The sequence below is a fragment of the Bombina bombina genome, chromosome 1, assembly GCF_027579735.1.
Source record: "Bombina bombina isolate aBomBom1 chromosome 1, aBomBom1.pri, whole genome shotgun sequence".
Classification (NCBI taxonomy): Eukaryota; Metazoa; Chordata; class Amphibia; order Anura; family Bombinatoridae; genus Bombina; species Bombina bombina.
In genome coordinates this window covers 973118619-973139758 of record NC_069499.1, presented here as the reverse complement: position 1 = coordinate 973139758, position 21140 = coordinate 973118619, and the positions used below count along the sequence as shown (strand labels likewise).

The 21140-nt window shown below is 36.2% G+C and overlaps 2 protein-coding genes across 2 annotated transcripts in view; one reads left to right on the top strand and one right to left on the bottom strand.

Moving 5' to 3' along the window:
- Window positions 1–8045, bottom strand: part of SS18L1 (SS18L1 subunit of BAF chromatin remodeling complex) — a 111045-nt gene extending 103000 nt beyond the window's left edge. Inside the window, exons 1-3 of the mRNA XM_053693093.1 lie at window positions 7947–8045; window positions 4005–4081; window positions 1459–1543 (exon numbers count right to left, since the gene is read on the bottom strand). Coding sequence (XP_053549068.1) covers window positions 1459–1543; window positions 4005–4081; window positions 7947–8015 — 231 coding nt within the window. The 5' untranslated portion in view covers window positions 8016–8045. The remainder of the gene's footprint in view (window positions 1–1458; window positions 1544–4004; window positions 4082–7946) is intronic.
- Window positions 8046–8467: 422 nt separating this feature from the next.
- The window catches only part of PSMA7 (proteasome 20S subunit alpha 7), a 25718-nt gene continuing 13045 nt past the window's right edge, over window positions 8468–21140 (top strand). Inside the window, exons 1-6 of the mRNA XM_053706278.1 lie at window positions 8468–8627; window positions 9518–9644; window positions 12093–12217; window positions 12884–13006; window positions 13093–13212; window positions 14104–14166. Of these exons, the coding sequence (XP_053562253.1) occupies window positions 8532–8627; window positions 9518–9644; window positions 12093–12217; window positions 12884–13006; window positions 13093–13212; window positions 14104–14166 (654 nt within the window). The 5' untranslated portion in view covers window positions 8468–8531. The remainder of the gene's footprint in view (window positions 8628–9517; window positions 9645–12092; window positions 12218–12883; window positions 13007–13092; window positions 13213–14103; window positions 14167–21140) is intronic.

Below are 21140 nucleotides of genomic sequence, written 5' to 3'. Positions count from 1 at the left end.
AACATATATATATATATATACACATATACACACACACACACATTTACATACTTTGCTTACACTGTCGCAGTTGACATTATTGGAGTAAAGTCACCTTATATATATTATTTCTTTACAAATATTTTGGAAATCATAAGCTAAAGTTTGCCATATAAACAAACATGTAAGTTTCTAATCTATACGAGGGTATAAATGTATAATACGTTATGGGTAAAACATTTCAGTTATTGCCCAGTATACATTGTGCTTTATGTGGCGGTGAATGTATGACCACTAGTACTTTGTTTCTGGCTCTTAATGGCTTGTATTATTCTACATAAACTTATGGAAACCTGAGCCTGGCTCCTTAAAATACAAGCTCGTCTCCTGATATTCTAGTTTACCTAAATGAATCAAATATCTCAGCACATTATTTTTTTGTTTATCTTCTGTATATCTACTGAACGAATACAACTATTACCAAATTCATTATCAATATCTTAAATATTATTCAGAATCAAAATATACTAATTGGTACAGGAATCACAATACACAAAGTAAAAAAGAGACACCACAAAATGTTGCCTTCTGAAACTGTAAACTGTACAGGACAGTGACACAAGCATAAAAAGGTGTTGATGTCACTTTAAATCCAGTCACTTAAACATCACACAGTAAATTGGGGAAGTCAATGCTTCAGACTACACTGTACAGTATAGTACAAGTTACATGATTATTCAATGAATAAAAAAAATGCTAACTTCTATGGTTCATGCTAAATAACCACAGATTAGAAATAACTCATTGGTAATGTTGAACTGTGCCTAGGAATGGGTAAGGGTGAACTCAGCACTTATAATGCTGTTTGACAAGTCGTTTTTTTTTCACTATGAAGCTAAAAAAAAGCAGGAGGAACTGAATGGTAACTGCTCACAAAGCAGTCACTTGAGTGGGTTGAGCATAGTTTTAAATAAAAATAAAAAAAGTTCACCACTAAACTGCTTTTTTCCTACAGTTGAATAAAACATGAGGACCACATTTAATTCTAAACAAATCTTGAATGTTTTTGGACATTATTTATTTTTGTAAAAACTTTTAATCTTCCCCTTTGTTAAATGTAACATTTGAATATTGATTTTTTTTAAATTCAAATGTAGATTTTCATAGACTTCATTGCCTATTGGAATCAACAGACAAATGTAATATTTGAATGTTAATCATTATTCTACAGAAACATTTGAATTAGAGAGTTATTTTATGCATTCAAATGACTGTACTTTTATTATGAAATGTATTCATTTATAACATATAAAATACTTTTCAAAGGGACAAAAGCTGATATACAGAAATACAATTACATAATTAAAATTATTATGTGACATGCTGATAAATGTGTAGGAATAAGAATGAAATTAAGTTTTAGGTATTAGAAAACAGCTACAGCAAATGGGGTAAATGTGACACAACATACATACTTACTGCAGGGAGCAGAGACTGCATGTTCTGGTTAGAATCTGCTATTGTAGCCAAATATACCAGGTTCCTGTGCAGAATCTGCTGATATCTATAGGATATATGAAGAGGAAACCTTATCTGGTACAGAAATTATGCAATAGCAAAAAGACAGCTTGCTGGTACTTGTTACTATACACAGCTTCAATAGTTGACAGAAAAGTTATTAGATTGTAAACTCATTGGAGCCGATGCTCCCATTAATCCTACAGACTTGTAGATTTACTGAAAAAGTTTCAAAATAAAAAACTATAATCTAGCTTCTTAAAGCAGTGTCTCTCTTTATATTGTTATAGGGTGATCTCCATGGAGCATGGTCTCCCATTATATGTCTATGTTTATGGGTGTCCAAGCTTTTCATATGAAGGTCCATCTTTGAACTTATTTTTCTCTCATAGGGCCATAAAAAAGAAGTTTTAGATGTTCTATCAATCCTAGCAAAATGAATACTTCATTATAAACAAACTTCAAATGAGCAATACTCTGGCAAGGAAAGTGCTGAAAATCAACATAAAGACCCTCACACTGAAGCATATGTATTGGTCCCACCAGAGATGAGAGGATTGAGCAAACATGAAGAGACAGAGTTACAATGGAGGCATGAAAGGCTAGATAAAAAGCAGTGGGGGGCTACATTGTGCCCATCAGGCCTTAGGTTAAGTACCATTAGCTGTCAATAACTAGGGGCATGTAAAAGGGTGGTTCTAGAGGAAAACATGAGTGTTTAGAACATTGACCATAAAGCTAAAGATCAAGGGTGGAGACACAGAGCACTGGTCAAGTAAATACACTACCCTGCAAATTCAGGGCAGCAGGAACGTTTGATGTTTGTGGGTGCTACAGTAATAGCACCAACCCCCCAGAAACTGCCACTTGGCAGCAACAACTCCTCATACCTCTATACAGTAAGCCCTATTCATCAAGGTTTCCTTTCGTAAGCTCCTAGGAGCAAATAGTCATTACTATAGTATGCTGTGAGCTTCGTTGAACAGGGTCATTTCCACCTCAAGACTGTATGTCCCTGGGGGCCATATCTCCTATTATACTATTTGGCTACTATCAAGTATATCTATTATGCCCAGCCACATATTATGACACATAAACTAAATACTATCACTCAATAAACCAATAGATTTTAAGCATGCAAGATCGCCCATTAAACTACCAGAATATGTTTGGGACACGGTCTAGGCTAGATTGGTGCAAACAAAATGTTTTGTTAGCATGCAGCGCTGCCCATGCCCTTTTGCCACATACTTTTCATCCACTGCCTGTGCCACCTCTAGTCTAGGCTGCCTAGCTTCCCTTGACAAAGTCTGCCATTACATTGTTAGTTTTTAAACTATTTTGGCATATTGTCCCATTATATCCAAATGATGTACACTATTTTGCACAAAGTCTTTCATCATACCAATATACTGTACACTTCTGAATACTGGGTACTGAGATCTTACAATAGCTGTCCTATTATATTACTATTTCTTATACCACTTGCAGCATACACTGAGGATAAATGCTGGGGAGTTCATACTACTTTACAGAAAATGTAGCTGTGACATGGATTAAGACAGAGACTGGAGGTGCTACAATAAACAGTTTCCCCCAGAATTCTAACTATACCAACAAAATGTAATATTGAATAGAGAATGTATGCAGTATATAACATAGATTAGAAATAGGCTGGACACTATACACATAATCTGCACTCTTACCCTGGCACATAATACAAACAAGGCACTAGATAAATAAATATATAGTGAGATATAAAAACATTCAGTGTACATATCCACATCATGACTTTTTAATGTAATTCAGACCTTTTAATTATACAAGGGAATATAAAATGAATACCTAAGCTTTACTGGGAAGGAACTGGAATTTGGTAGTTTCATAGAATATGCAAAAGTGTATTTTATGTACAGTATTTGGTTGCTAGCAACATAGTATGTATTTTATATCCAGTCTTTGTCTATAATGCTAATAATGATTGTTACACTATCTTTATAATGATATATACTAGCTTTTGAGGCCCCTAGAAAAAGGCATAAAAACAATTTTTTGTGGCCCCAGAAAAAAAAACAGAGGCAAGAAAATGTGTGCTTTTGGTAATCACAACTCAAAATAGCCCTCTCGATGGACAAACAGCAGATAGATGGTACCTTAGAATTTTACCTAAATCTGTCCCTGTAGCACTGGACATTTTTAGGAAATATTTTGTTTATTTAATAGCTATAAATTTTTATGAGTTCCTTAAGGCTTCTAAAATATTGATCTGCGTTCCCCACATGTTTACAAGGTGGCAATCACTGATCTGGGGTATTACATTAAGAAGATCATTCAGCAAGGTTTAGGATAGACAGATGATTATACTTAAAATAAAGATAAGCTAACAATGAAACTGAAATGAATGTTTTACTATATGTAATAAGCAATAGCCATGAAAGAATTAGTCCTTATCATACACTATTACAAAATGCCACACTGTACCTGTGACACAGAGGCTTGCTACTTACTGAGTGCACTCTGCTGTCTTTCCCTTGCTCTGGTAATCCATGATACACTGTATCAAATGGTGATTTTCATCAAGCATCTGAAATAAAACCCCACAGAATTTGCCAAACAGAGCATAAACATTTTCACAACTATAGTCAAAAAGTTACCAGAAGCAAGACAAAATATGTTATAACCAAACAAAACATGGGTTAACAAATTTTGCTTAAAATAAGGAAGCTTGTAAAAAAATAAATGTTTCGTTAAGGGGACATAAAAGTGCAAAAAAAAGTGTTTAAGTGGACAATCTACTTGAAAATTGTTATTATTTAAAAAAGATTCTCCAGTTTTGCAAAACCAACACAGTTATATCAATATACTTTTTACCTCTATGATTACCTGTATATAAGCCACTGTCCCCTTATCTCAATGCTTTTAACAATCTTGCATTTTAGCCAATAACCATTATCATTCTCTACAAGTGTAAGCACAATGTTATTTATATGGCACACATGAACTAATCGTTGTCTAGCTATTGTGCAAGATTTAAAAAGCACTGAGATAAAGGGCAGCCTGCTACGGCTTAGAAACAGGCGAACTTGGAGGTTATAAAGTATTTTAATATAACAATGTTGGTTATGCAAAGCTGGTGAAAAGTTAGTAAAGGTGTTATCGATATTTTTTAAACAATAAAAAAAAATCAAGAAGGCTGTCCCTTTAAGCATTTTATTATTGCACTACAGCAGGGGTCGACAAATCTGTTTAAAATTTTGGAGCCAGCACAAATATGTAGAAGCCAGACATACTTTTAGGAGTTAGACAGTTATATTTGTATGAAGATATATGGAGAATAACACAAAAAGTTAGGAGCCATGGGTAAAATTCTAGGAGCAAGTGGCTCCCTGGCTCCTAGGTTTGTCAAGCCCTTCCATACTCTTTGCATATAATTATATGTTTAACCCCTGCTAAGGGGTTAAAACAAATAGTTAAGAGTTATCTGCAGAGCAGCAATGCACAATTGAGACCTGGCTAAACACATCTGGTGAGCCAGTAAAAAGAGGCATATGTAGCCACCAATCAGCAGCTAGAAGTGCATTGCTGCTCCTGGGTCTCTCATGGTATGCTTTTCAACAATAGTTTCTAAGAGATGATTGCATGCTCTATCTAAACCATGAATGTTTATTTTTCACGTTCATACCCCTTTAAAACTTTCCAATCTATGGCTCAGATTCCAACTGGTTAAAATTCCCTGGTGGAAACATCATATAGCTCAATCATCTGATTTGTTTGCTTATTTTCCTAAACCATTCCAGTTCATTAGAAGAGCCAGGATTTCAATTAGAAAAAAAAAAATGATTTAGAAAAATATACAAAATTATTTTAACTATAATAAAAACAGCAATACGCAACTGCAGGCTTTTCAATGGAATTTTCACAGACCTTTATGTAAGTAAATGATGCACAACCAAAGAGTAAAAAAAAGTAAAATATAACAATTAATTTAGTATGAATGACTGCATATAAATGCTGGTTTAGCTATTAATTTAAATTCATCCCATCAATTATTACATATAATTTTCAGTAACTTGATATTGAGCATATTTAAAGAGATATGAAATCCAAAAAAATGATTTTGTGATTCAGACAGAGCATATAGTTTTAAAAAAGTTTCCAATTTATTTCTATTATCAAATTTGCTTCATTCTCATGATATTCTGTGTTGAAGAGATACTTAGGTAGGCACCCGAGAACTACATGGCAGGAAATAGTGCTGCCATCTAGTGTCTTGCAAATGGATAACATTCTTGCAAAAATGCTGCCATATAGTGCTCCAGAAATGGAATGGTTTTTAAGCTTACATCCCTGCTTTTTAACAAAAGATGCCAAGAGAATGAAGAAAAATTGATAATAGAAGTAAATAAGAAAGTTGTCTAAAATTGTGTGCTCTTTCTGAATCATGAAAGAAAAAAAAAAGGGTTTTATTTGCCTTTAATCAACCAAACACTTATATGTTTTAAAATCATGTCCAGAATCTAAGCAATATTTTACAGGGACTATAATTGATCACTTATAATGAAGATGTGCTGTAACCTACTTTTTAAACTAGCCGTGCCATTCTAATTCCCTGTACTCCGGCTGCCCACTTCAAAACTTTGTGAGCTAATGGTTTGAACTGTTCTCTAATCGGCGCTCTAGCCATACGGTACTTTTTTGTAGCTAGAGGGCCGATTGGAGCCCATATAAAATATTACTTAGATTCCAGACCTGATTTTAAAACATTTAAAGTTTACCATTAATTTAAGTGATGAATACTCCTGTCAAATTTAATTTGTGTCCACGTTTTTAACTTTTTAGTTAAAGGGACAGTTGTCTCCAGAATTTGTATTGTTTATAAAGATAGATAATCCCTTTATCACCATTTCCCCAGTTTTGTATAACTAACACAGTTATATTAATATACTTTTTACCTCTGTGAATACCTCATATCTAAGCCTCTGTAGACTGCCCCTTATTTCAGTTCTTTTGACAGACTTGCACTTTAGCCAATCAGTGCTGACTCATAAATAACTCATCAGGAGTGAGCACAATGTTATCTATATGGCACACATGAACTAGCGCTATCTAACTGTGAAAAACTGTCGAAATGCACCAAGATAAGAAGCGACCTTCAAGGGCTTAGAAATCAGCATACAAGCTTTACTAGGTTTAGCTTTCAACAAAGAATACCAAGAGAACAAAGCAAATTTGATGATAAAAGTAAATTTGAAAGTTGTTTAAAATTGCATGCCCTATCTGACTCATGAAAGTTTCATTTTGAATAGACTGTCCCTTTTATATAAAAAAAACCTCTTCATTAGCATGGAAACAAATCAAGCAAAAGAACTTTTAGCTGCTAAAAAAGAGATTAGAATAAAGGTGACAAATTATCTCCATGCAAGGTATAGAGGATGTTATCACTCCAAAAATGCATTTGACAATATTGTGATAAACTGGACATCATTGGGCTTTCAAATGTATTTGAATAGCTTTAAATTAGAAAATCCTAAAAAGGCCATGTAATGCACTCTGTGTGGAATTCTAATGGATTGGAATGTTGTCAAAATATCTGTTTTGCAAAACAAAATCAGATTAAAAATGAAAAATCCCATGATGTAGGGCTTAAAAAACTGTTATCCAGTGTGTCATGCTATTAAAATTCTAGCTCTTGGGTCTACATTTTTCGATTGCTCCCCTATATTTAAATTTTTAAAAAAAATGTTAACCTCTGTCACAATGAAACAAGCACATCAAATGTGATTCCTGAAGGATATTCAATTGTTTCTGTTTATAACCTATTTAAACTGTGTCAAGTATATTTTTTATTTTACAATTTTACTAAAAAATAAACTATGCAATCACAATTAAAATATTGTAGACAGAATACAATATTTTAATATTGGATATTTGTTGTCATATCTTCAAATAAATCCAGGACTTCATAGGGAAATGGTCCAACAACCTCATACACAGTACAATGTATCTGTGTAGTTCACGATATGTGAATAGAATTCAGAGACACTACACTTGTACTAAGACAATAGCTAAATATCTCATCTCATCCCAACCCCTCCTTTCTGGTTTAGAGATAATGATGAAGCCACTCATGGATGCTTCTACTCGTATTGACATGATGGTGGCAATGGCATCTGAAAAGACATTTAAATCCCCAGCGTGCGCTGCACCTGTGCTACTGGACACTTCTGTGCTCACAAATGACACAGGTACTTGTAAAAAATGAAATTGGCACACAAAATATAAATACATATTAATTGACTTATTAAAAAAATTATTTCCGTTATCTTTGCTGCATTTCTCTCGCGATCAGGAGTCATGCCAATTTTGTGCCCTCTGCATTATGCATGACACATGGAGCATTTATTCTCCCACCCCCTTATAATAAACCTGACACCCCTGCAGACCCTTACCTTCTGGATAGTTTGTTGGGTAACCTCTCCTTTCCCTCTAGGTCTGGCTGAAGCAAAGGCCACAGACATGATCCCCCTGTGCCCTTATGTGTCTGCAGCTGGGTGACACTTGTATAAATTATTACAGATATTCTTATTATCTGCACCGTATTACCCTCCAAAGGGTTTTCATTCTATGCAGCAGACAGGGGGGAATATGTAGTAATGGAATGACCCATACTAAATTATGGTTAATTTTATTCAACAAAAAAACATCCACTCATATATAATATTATTTGTAACAACTGTGGTTGTGTTTTTTGTCAGCACTGGTACAAGAATCGTGTATGTAAGAAAAAGAACTCAAAGCTCCCCCTACTCGGAGAATAGCATGTTCCAGCTGCCGGGTTTCCTGTCGCATGCGCCGGGTTGAGCAGCTCAAAGGGGAGGATCTGTTTTAACGTAGTTTGCGTAGCGTAAAATAGTAATTTGACAGTGTAGGAGGAGGTTTATGGATTGCGTGATTTGGTTGGAGAATAGGTAGGGGGATGAGTGAGCTGTTTTGAGCAGGTTTCGGTTTGTGAGCAGATTAAACGCAGAGCCAGCATGAGCTACGACAGGGCAATTACCGTGTTCTCTCCGGATGGGCATCTCTTTCAGGTGGAATATGCACAGGAGGCCGTGAAGAAAGGCTCGACTGCGGTGAGAAATATAATCATATACAAATCTGAGTGGTGGGAAACAGCGAGCATTCAGCTAGAACCCGTAGGAGTAACAGGGCCAATGAGAGAAAGAGGAAACCTGGCAGAGTATTAAAGGGGGAACGTAGGGAAGAATCAGGAATTGATTAAAGACAAAGGCAGGATAATCGCCACTAAATTGGGAGAAAACTAGATTTTGAGTCTGTATGGGGGGGGGGTCTAGGAGGTAGAGAATTTTGGGGTTCTTAATAAGAGAGTAAGAAAGTGGAGGGGGACACAAAATCTTGTATGTGAACCAGACGTTTTAAAGGGACAGTAAACACTTTGTAATATAGATGCTTATTTATGCAGTGTCTGACATTTGTGGATTTTCCATTCCTGAAAACTGAAAGGACATGAAAATATATCTCTCTCTCTCTCTCTCTCTCTCTCTCTCTCTATCTATCTATCTATCTATCTATCTATCTATCTATATATATATTGGCTCTCACAAATAGGGAAAGTGGTGGGTGGTGTTTTACCATTAAAACACAATTGCACTGAACAAATTGTTAATCTGTGATAACATCAGTAGAATCTGATCTGAAACAGAAAGATAATGCAGATCTAAAGGAGGAGTCAAATCAGTGGAAAACAAAAAAAAATCTACTCAGAGTAGGGTAACGGATATAAAACATGTGTTAAGAAAGAAAGATCACTTGGGCTGGGAGAAAAATAAATGAGAACCTCTGAGAAGTTAGGATTGATATAAGGACTAAAGTGAGTCAAGAAACCTGGTCGACAAACCAAAGAGAGAGAACATTTAATTGGGTAGAATGGAGACATTTGTGTGTGTTGATTATTGGAATGGAGGATGCAGGTCAGCTTTATTTTAATCCATGCCTTATTTAGGTTGGAGTTCGAGGAAAAGAGATTGTGGTACTTGGCGTTGAGAAGAAATCTGTGGCCAAACTTCAGGATGAGAGAACAGTACGGAAAATCTGCGCTCTGGATGAAAACGTGTTTATGGCCTTTGCTGGTATGAGTTAATTATACTGTTATTTGAATATGCTGTAAGTTTCTTGTTGCATAGACATCAAGTATCTCTAACAAGTAATACAATGTGTTACAGTAAAAAGAAAAACAGCTTAAATAATCACCTCCTTGTTCTGGATGAGACCTTGAGGAAAAAACAGAAATGTGCAACGATGCTATTATGTCATACAAGACAAATATTATAGAATAATAAAAAGTGCTTGACAACCTTAAAACAGTACCATTGATAATAATATCAGGCACTGTATATAAAAGTCCTCTACATTTTCAAAGTCGCTGCCAGTCCTTGAGAATTTGGCACAATATACCTGAAAGTAGAGTTGAATTAACAGTCTAGGATTTATATGATTTTCCTCCCTATGTGCTGGTGAATCAGGCAAAATGACAAGCTACTAAATAGGCCAAGATAGGAAATACTTGAAATCTGGCCTCTCAATGGTACTTAAAGAGGGGGGCTTAGATTAATATTTTAGAAGCTTTAAAGTGATGGTAAACTTTCCCCTTTGTATAAACACATCCGGAATGTTAGCAATATCTTAGATGGAGTTTAACTCATCAGTTGTAATGAAGATGCGTTTTCACTTTTTAATGTAGCGCTGAAATTCAGATGCCCCGCGCTCTAGCTGCCCACTTCAAAGGTAATTTTTTTTTTGTTAGCTTGTGGTTTTGATTTTTCTCCAATTGGCGCTCTAGCCATACGGCACTCTCACAATTTTTTATTTTTTTTAGCTAGAGCTCCAATTGGATAACGGTACAAACCGTTGGCTCTCAAAAAAATAAATTTAAAAAGTTAAAGCGTGTATAACTTCATTTTAATTCATTAGTTGTAACGAAGATACACTCCTTCTAAAATATGTCTTAACATTCTTGATCTGTTCATACTAAGGGGAAAGGTTACCATCACTGTAAGGGATGCATATAAATGTATCAATATTAAACAAACAAACGTCCAGTTGTACGGGGCCAGATCTAGGTAAGTCTTCATGGTGCACAATTTACTTTCACCTTTTCTTGGGGCCACAAACATTATGGCATGCATTATTTGTTATGCTTTTTTTTGCCGGGGGCTGTAAAGATTGGTGCAGAGGGCCATATGTGGCGCACAGGCTGCTGCCTGATATAGATTAAAGTAATTATTGTGAGTATATTGTCCCTTTAAAGGGACAGTGAACATCTTGAGATTTGTATATAAAATGTTTAGTTATGCATAATAAAATAACTTTGCCATATATTTTCATTATTGTATCATCCTTTTGGATGGGATCAGACTGATATACTACAGGAAAGTTATTTTCTGTAAAAGGGACAGATTGGCCAAAAAGAGGGTGGGAACCATCCCACAGGGCAGCCTATTAAGCGTCTGTCCCCATTTTAGCACTTCCATTCTGTATTTTAGTTTCATTATTTTTATGTAATTTAGCCATGGAAATTGAGCAATTTCTTATTCTCAGAATTAGCTTTATCAGATAACAACTGCAAAACAATGCATTTTAAACTAATGTTATGACACAGGCTAGCCTTGTTGCCTATGGAATAAAGTCTAGTATGGCTACTCCAGATAAGGCAAATTGTGGGTGGAGTTTGGCTGTTAAACAATATTTTCAGCAACAAAGATGTCTGGTTTAAAAACGTTAACTCAGCTATGTTTTATAGCAGCACAACAGAAATGCATTGTAATTACAAGGTGTTTACTGTCCCTTTAAGTACTGGTGTTAAAACACGGATATGTAATTTAATATCTGCTGTAGTAATGCATAACGAATAACAATATTTTTGTGTCCCTGTTATTTTCCTCGCCAACAAGAACATGCAAAAAAACCACAAAAAGCAATGTTAATAACTTACCATGCTTTTTTTTTAATTTTAACTAAGCTATTTTGCAGTTGATTTGAATCATATGCTACTATTTATACTCCATTATTGCACTTGAAACCTTTAAATCAGGGGTATCAAACTCAAAGTATCTGGGGGCCACTGGTCAAGTGTTCTTCTCCCATGGGGGCCGCTTGAACTGAGTGAGTGCTCGGAAACTGGATATACTAGGAAATGGAAGTGACATTTATCCAAGCAGTAGTGAATAGTGGGAGTTGTAGCCCACAACAGTTGTATATTTATCTTGTGAGTACCAAGTGAAGTGATCATCTTAGGACTGTATAGCAGTCTACACTGGATGCTTTGTCTTTAGATTTGTCTTGTGAATGCCTATAGAGAATATCAATTAGTTACAACTCTTAGAACCTTAAAAAAAATTGACAACCCAAATTAATTGTTTACCTATTAAACAAGGGAGGGCCAGATGAAACTATCTTGAGGGCCGCATTTGGCCCTGGGCCCTGTACTTTGAGACCACTGCTTTAAACCCATATTTATGTTATATAATTACTACTTTAATGGTAGAAGCATTGTACAAACATTTTATTTTCCTTCTAAGGTCTCACTGCTGATGCAAGAATAGTTATAAACCGCGCACGAGTAGAATGCCAGAGCCACAGGCTTACAGTTGAAGACCCTGTTACCATAGAGTATATCACCAGGTACATCGCTAGTCTGAAGCAGGTAAGAAGCTCACAAATAGACCATTTTATTAGTGATTGTTATATGCTGCCATGTGTTTTTGTTCAGATTTCCTTGTCAGGGCAGACTACTCAGAACTTGACCACTTAATGCTCAGTTATGCGGTGCTGCTAGCTTTTTATGTGTGTTAACATTCTGTGATTATGTGCAGACTCCACTAACCAAGAAAGTATAGTCACTCCAAATACAGCATATTCTTAGTGTATGTCAGATTATAAAGCACAGGTTACATTTATACAAATCGAGCTATGTGATGCATTATTAACACTTTATTTGCACTGTCTTATTGTAGTGTTCCAACAATTTGGACATGGTTCAATAAATTGTGGGAACCCAAATATTTTGGCTAGCTAACGACATATTTAAATGTCTGAGTTAACGTAGCTTTAGTGGGTTTACTGACAATGTGTTTGAAACATTTCTTTATAAGCTTATAATAAGAGAGTACAAATGGCAAACATAAGGTATACATTCAATTGTTCTAAAAAAAAAAAATATATATATATATATATATATATATATTTAGTGCAGTATACGCTTTTGCTTAAAAATGAGATACCCTTTGTGTTTGATGTTCTAGAGTATAGATGATGATCTAGTTATTTTCTGCCTCTATAATATTGGCTCTTTAAAACAATCGTTATGCAGCGCTACACTCAGAGTAATGGACGCCGACCATTTGGGATATCTGCTCTGATAGTGGGCTTTGACTTTGACGGGACACCTCGCCTTTACCAGACGGATCCCTCAGGGACCTACCATGCATGGAAGGCAAGTTTTATTTTCCACGTGTGCTCCATGTACAATAGAGTCCTTTTAAACAGAGTATAGTAAATATACCCATTGTCTTTTAACAGGCCAATGCTATTGGCAGAGGAGCCAAGTCTGTGCGAGAATTCTTAGAGAAGCACTATACTGATGAAGCCATTGAAACAGATGATCTGACCATTAAACTAGTCATCAAGGCTTTGCTTGAGGTGAGCAACTTGCTTAGAAACCAATTAGCACAAGAGATATAACATAGAAGCAACTCTCCAAAACAGAAATCCTTGTCCCCTCTTCATTCTCTATCCCCACCCTCAGATCTGTTATTGTCAGTTTAACCCATGATGCATGCTGCATTGAAGTCACATTCATTTCTTTGTTGATTCCTGCCCCTTCCACTTTAAAAAATCTCTCTAAAATGTCACACTTTTTCACATACAAAACACAACTAAGGTTCTAATTCAATCACCTATATTCCTTCTTTACTATTATCACCCCCATCCTCTCTCTGGTATTTCATTCTTTCCTTTATCCCTTTGGCAATCTGTTGTGAATCCTGCCAGTCTCCTCTTCCTTCAATGCATGTGTTCAAAATATTTGTGCTAACATGCAAAGCTTTTAATATCACTATGGCACCATTTTATATCTCTACCAGAGACCTACATCTCTCCTTTTCCTCCTCTCTTTATTAGCTCATATTCCTATCTAGAATACTTCTCTAGAACATATTCTGTATCATTTTTTTGCCTTGCTTCATTTTCTAAAAACACACCTTTTCAGGGATGTATACACAATGCGGTTTCTGTTTCCTCCTTTTTTAATCCCAGGTCCCAAATCTTCTGTTTTTTTGCATTCTCCTGGTAAGATTGCAGTCAAAAGATCAAAGATCTCCCAAGTTAACTGCTAATCAGTTTACTTAAAGTAACATTAAAATATTGTGTGGGGGGTTTATTTTTGCTTTTTTTCTTCTTAAAGGGGGTGTTTTACAAGTGGATGGGTGTGTATTTTTTTACTGTTTGCTGTAAAGTACCCTGATACATGTCATCTTATAAAGAATTATGTAAAAGGTACAGTAATTTCATTATAACACTTTACAATTTCAGGTTGTTCAGTCTGGAGGCAAAAACATTGAACTAGCAGTTATGCGGAGAGATCAGCCACTTAAGGTAAATTTCATAATAGATTTATGTGTCTGGGTCTTTGTGTCCCTTCTTGCTTCATTAAATATTTCCTTTAACTCCGCTATTTCTAAGTGTCCCCTTGAAGGGACATTGTGGTGCAACAATGCTCTAATTTATTACAATATGTCATTTTTGCACTACTGACCCTATGGGGCCGATTTTATCATTGTGCGGGCGGACATTGATAAATGCCGACAGCAAACGCTGTCAGCATTTATCACTGCACGAGCATTTCTCGTGAATTGCTTGTGCAATATCGCCCCCTGCACATTTGCGGCCAATCAGACGCTAGCAGGGTTGTCAGTCATCCCGATCGAGATGATTGCTGTCCGCCACCTCAGAGGTGGTGAACGAGTTAAGGAGCAGCAGTCTTAAGACCGCTGCTTCTTAACTTCAGTTTCAGGGGAACCTGAAACTACGGGGGGTAGATTGCAGCATCCACTGCTTGATAAATCTACCCCTATAAGTCTGTGTTCCCTGCGGAGTGCTCAGCTGCTGTGTCCGATCAGGGCCAACATTTTTTTTGCAGATCCTAAGTGGTACTTTAACTTTGTGTTTAGCCCTTTTGCAGGGGTTAACTTGCAGGGACGTGCTTACAAATTAAAACATGCTATTTTTGCTCTACGATGTCCCTAAAACCATGCTAAAAGTCATAATTTTAAATCAAGGTTGGTGGATTTATATTTTTAAGCGCTACCAAAGAATATTGAGACAGACATGAGTTGTGTTCTTAGGGCCCGATGATAGGATTGTTTGATCCGTGATACATGCTTGTTTCATTATCAGCCTCACAATCCGTTCCTGAACAGGTTTACTTCTAATATTGCGGTCACACTGTAACAAGTGTGTTATTAATATATAAGACCAAACGCGTACGGTATATATATTGTCTTAATGGGTTTAAGGGACATGAAACCCAAAATGTTTATTTTGCGATTCAGAGATATTGTTTTAAACAACTTTCCAATTTAGTTCTATTATCTAATTTGCTTAATTTTCTTGTTATCCTTTGTTAAAGGAGCAGCAATGTACTACTGGGAGCTAGCTGAGTGCATTGGGTGAGCAAATAGCATGAGACATTTATGTGCAGTCATCAATCAGCAGCTACTTGATCCTAACTAGGTATCCTTTTCAACAAAGGATACATAGAAAACAAATTAAATAATAAATAGTACATTGGAAAGTTGTTTAAAATCACATGTTCTATCTGAATCATGAAAGAAAAAAATTGGGTTTCATGTCTCTTTAATATTCTGTACACACAATCTTGTCACTAAAAAAGGAAAGACCGCAACAAACATTAAACAGATTTATTTATATAACAAATACTTTCAATACATAAAATAGTATTCAAAGTGATTGTAAACTTTAATGAATTAAAACCCATGGTCAAAAATACATACCTTTTTGTGTTATGATAAACATAACGCTGATCCTTTGCCCGCATCTCTAGCTTTCTTTAGCATGTGGATGACAACTGTGGCTTCCTCCAATCGTCGTGTGCCCCACAAGCTGGACGCCAAAGGGGGCGTCAAGCGATCCTGGGCTTTAATTCATTAAAGTTTACAACAGTAAATTACACACACAGAACACAGTACATACACATACAATATATCCACATTCCCCCTCCCCTCAGCTTAAATAGGATTATTATTCATGTACTGATTTTACTGTTGTATTATAACAAGAGGTTTAGTGTTGGTTTACACATGTGAATTGTATTGCCATTTAGATGAAATAGTTTATTATTACCCACACTCCTCCAACAATAATATCGAAAGGGTTACATACAGTTTTCCAAAAACACATATCCCAAAACAAACTTTAAAGTTCAGAATACATATAATGTTGTCAGAATAAAGAATGTCTTGTTATAAAAGAGTTCTATTGTTATGTAGTCTCTCAAAGGTCCATGCTGGAGGTTTCTTAGACATCTTCATGAAAATTTCCATGCTACAACCCTCATGGACCCATACCAATGCATTTTTTACAGTGTGTACCACTACACCTGGAGGGGTTATTTGTTTTCAGCATATATTCCCTTTAGGCATTTTTTAAACTCTCAATCAGTATAATATTTTCATTTGGGATTATCTGCATGTGGGGGGTCCCAGCATTATACAGCTTTAATCTCATCAACTACAGTATGAGAACGAAGAACATAAACCAAACTAAAAACAAGAAACAACAAAAAAGGAAAAGTGCACAAAATAGTAATATAGATTTACACTTCATCACCGTACAATTTACTCTTATCGCATCTAAAGACTACTAACTCATCTGACTCTAATCTTTTATATCCGATTTATAAATGTCAGTCATCTTATTCATCCCCTTTCGCCTCCTCTCAATAGGACATGGTCATCTTACCTTTCTCTTTCAGCTTCCTCCCTTACCCTAAGTCCCACATTATGGCTCCCCTCCATTATCCAATATTGTATTGCCATTTAAAGGGACATTCTAGTCCAAAACGAACTTTCATTATTCAGATAGGGCATGTAATTTACTTCTATCACCAATTTGGCTTTGTTTCGCTTGGTATTCTTAGTTGAAAGCTAAATCTAGGAGGTTCATATGCTAATTTCTAAGCCCTTGAAGGCCGCCTCTTAGCTCAGGGCATTTTGACAATTTTTTACCACTAGAGGGTATTAGTTCATGTGTTTCATATAGATAACACTGTGCTCACGCACGTGGAGTTCCTATGAGTCAGCACTGATTGGCTAAAATGCAAGTCTATCAAAAGAACTAAAATAAGGGGGCAGTCTGCAGAGGCTTAGATACAAGTTAATCAGAGGTAAAAAGTATATTAATATAACTGTGTTGGTTATGCAAAACTAGGGAATGGGTAATAAAGGGATTATCTAGCTTTTAAAACAGTAAATATTCTGGTGTAGACTGTCCCTTTAATGCAGTGTAAAGGGATTATTTACATTACACCTTCACTGTAGATAGCGATACTGCTTTTACCATTCAGCCAGTGGCGGAGAACCCTCGACCTCCCACATTGATGTGTAGTATAAAGCCTCTTGGTGAGACTGCCTTCTAACAATGATTTCATCCCTTTATAACATTTCACTGGTATTGATCGTGATGTAGATCCCTTAAAGGGACAGTATACACTCATTTTTATATAACTGCATGTAATAGATACTACTATAAAGAATAAGATGCACAGATACTGATATAAAAATCCAGTGTAAAACTGTTTAAAAACTTACTTAGAAGTTCTTAGTTTACCTCTGTTGAAAAGGTAGTTGGAAAGCACATTGCACGTGGGAAATAAGACACTCCCCCCTCCCCCTTCTTTTGCATATGAAAAGACCCTTTACACAGACAGGAGCAAGCTAAAGAAGGTAGCTGACAGTATTCACATAAAACTTTGGGGCTTGGTTAGGAGTCTGAAAATCAGAGCAATGGTATTGAAAAATAAGCAAAACTATAAAAAAAATTAAAAAAAAACTTTATGAGCTATATAAATAGATCATCTACAAAACATTTATGCAAAGAAAAAATGAGTCTATGTCCCTTTAAAGGTATACTAAACCCTAATTTTTGTCTTTCACTCCTCATATCAATTTTTCCTCGTTCACATGCTATCTTGATTTTAAAAGCTAGACTGTCGGCTTAAGAGCCGTTCCATTTTTGGTTGTGAACCTGGGTAGCACTTGCTGATTGGTGGCTAAATGCAGCAAGCGCTAACCAGGTGCTGAAGCAAAAATTGGCCGGCTCCTAACCTTACATTACTGCTATTTCAAATAAAGACGACAAGAGAACAAAGAAAATGTGAAAATCGGAGCAAATGAGAAAGTTGGTTAAAATTGCATGCTCTATCTGAATCATGAAAGAAAATATTTGGGTTTAGTATCCCTTTAATAACAATATGGTGAGTGGCAGTTAGCATCAGGCCCTCAGAGAGAACTATAATAATGGGAGCCAGAAGTACAATTTAATTTTCTCCTAAAAAGAACATGGATGAAGTATGTTATACATACACTCTGTGTCCAACAAAAAAACAAGAGTTCCCTGAATTTAGTACTGTAGCAGCCTGCAAACACTGATCATCCCTCTGGATTAAAGAGACATTCCAGACAAAAAAACAGCTATAGCTTTTTCAAAAGTGTATTTAAGTATGCGTTGTGCACCAGCATTTTAAACACAGCACTTGCTCAGAGATCATAAGGTGCTTGTATCATCTGCTAATTACTCAATTTGTTAATTGTTGACAGGATGCAAACCCTACTGGCACTCTGAGCAGCTGCAGTATTTAAAATGCTGGTGCACTGAGAATATCTAGCTATGCTTCACATGCAGAGAAAAATGCTAACACTAAAATCTTGGCCGGACTGTTATCTGGCAGACATTTGTGTGACGGATAATATTCCAGCAGACAAATGGCTGTCGGATAACAGTCCGGCCACAAGATGGATATAGATTGAAAGAGTTAAAAGCACGTTGGTTAGATTCCCAGAGGCGGTTGCGGCGCCTGAGGCTCTGATTAGAACAGAGCACTCTGGAGCATATCTGTCCTGGGCCGACCTCGGAACACAGTCTCGGACATATGTCTGACGGACAAATGTGCTTCTGCATTCTGTCCGAGAACTCACTAAAACTGAACTTTTACTAGAAGCATTTTTGCCAATACATATATTACATTTTTGAATAGAAACATATTTGCATTATACATTTGCATTTAAATTTTGACTGGAATGTCCCTTTTAAAGTGAATGTAAATTTTGATGCTAAAGTGCCCGGTTTTTAAAAATTCGATTAAAAACAGGGGCACTTTAATACATCAAAATTTACATTTCACTCCTGTTGTGAAAAAAAACAACTTTTTTAAAACTTGACAGCAGCTCCAGCTTCCTCCAGTTGTCGCAAGCCATTTCTGATGTCAGAAATGATGGATAGGACATCCTCCAATCACAGCTTCCCCCCCCCCCCCCCTCCTCATTTTAGACCCAGGAAGAGGCTTTGCAACGGGTGAAGGAAGCTGGAGCTGCTGTGAAGATTAAAAGGTTTTTTTTTCACAACAGGAGTGAAATGTAAATTTTGATGAATTAAAGTGCCCCTGTTTTTAATCGAATTTTTAAAAACCGGGCACTTTAGCATCAAAACTTACATTCACTTTAAAGGGACAGTCAACACCAGAATTTTTGTTGTTTAAAAAGAAAGATAATCCCTTATTACCCATTCCCCAGTTTTGCATAACCAACACAGTTATAATAATACACGTTTTACCTCTGTAATTATCTTGTATCTAAGCTTCTGCTGACTGCCCCCTTATTTCAGTTCTTTTGACAGACATGCAGTTTAGCCAATCAGTGCTCACTCCTAGGTCACTTTACGTGCATGAGCTCAATGTTACCTATATGAAACATTTGAACTAATGCCTTCTAGTGGTCAAAATGTATTCAGATTAGAGGCAGTCTTCAAGGTCTAAGAAATTAGCATATGAACCTCCTAGTTTTAGCTTTCAACTAAGAATACCAAAAGAACAAGGCAAAATTGGTGATAAAAGTAAATTGGGAAGTTGTTTAAAATTGCATGCCCTATTTAAAACATGGAAGTTTTTTTTTTTGGACTTGACTGTCCCTTTAAAGCTCATAATACAGCAAATGTTTTTAAATGCTCCTGTTAGATCTGTGATTCCCAGATCTCTTTCCTTTGGAATATCTTTGCTTTTTGAAAAGTTTTAAATCTCCCAAGGGCTCAATTATTGCAGCACGAGCCTACAAAGTGTATGTATATATGTGTGTATATATATATATATATATATCTATCTATCTATCTCCATCCAACAGTACAGGCACTCAGTGGTCTTTTTTAAATAAAAAAAAATAATTTATTCAATCAAGTTAAAGACATGACGTTTCTGTGCATTGCTGCACCTTTTTCAAATGTCAAAAAGTTACATACAACAAATAACCTAAAACTAGTAACAAACTTACTGATAATGTGTCCTTTATATATCCCTCTCGTTCGCCTAACAGCTCACAGTGTACCGCCATCTTGGTTGGGCGTCTGACGTCATCAGAGCGCATCATTGTGCGCAACGTCATCTCCCCCATGCCTACGTTGTCATGGTAACCCATGTACACAATCTGTTATATCAGCTATTATATTTTCGTAGGATAAAGGATATACGTCGATCTATGTAGTACTGCTGCTGCTACTGCTGCAAATGGGCAGAGGTGTTCACTTGGAATACAGTATACAATCCACACAGGATATCTATAACATCGCAGCTAGACCTGCATCCACCGCAGCACACATACAACAACCGATCCCATACAGTATCTCAAAGGAAAAACAAAATATCAAATATGTCTAATGAACTTGTAACCTGCACCTAATATATATTCATTTCTTAGGTTGTCCTAAATAGTGCCTTATCCATACAAACACTAATATTAACAATTTATACAAGGGGAAAAAGAAAGAGAAAGTTTTTTTAAAAAATATACTTCCTGTCTTAATGGATTATGTTAGAAACTTTAGTATATAGTGAGACTCCAAAAAAGACTATATAGGTCAGTATCCATGGAAAAATAGTCTGAGAGAATAGGTCACATCCTGTGTCATTCGACCTAGTAGAAAGGGCTAAAGTCCAGGGAGGTGTTAAGGGCCTTGGGGGACAGGGTATCCAGTCGATCCACTTGCTCTCAAGCTGAAGCAGCGATTTTCCTCGATTACCCCCACTAGGCATGGAAGGTTATTGATCTATAAGCACAGATCTCAAACTTGAAACGGCATGTTAAAACTTGCCACAGTGGCGTGCCACTGGTTGTTCAGATTCTCTCTTGATGAGTGCTTCACGTATGGCACAACGGTGATTGGTCATACGCTCCCGAAAGGTTGTCACCGTCTTGCCAATATATACCCTGGAACACGGGCATATCAGCATATATATCACAAACTTACTTGTACAAGACAGTCAATGTCTAATCTCAAACCTGTGA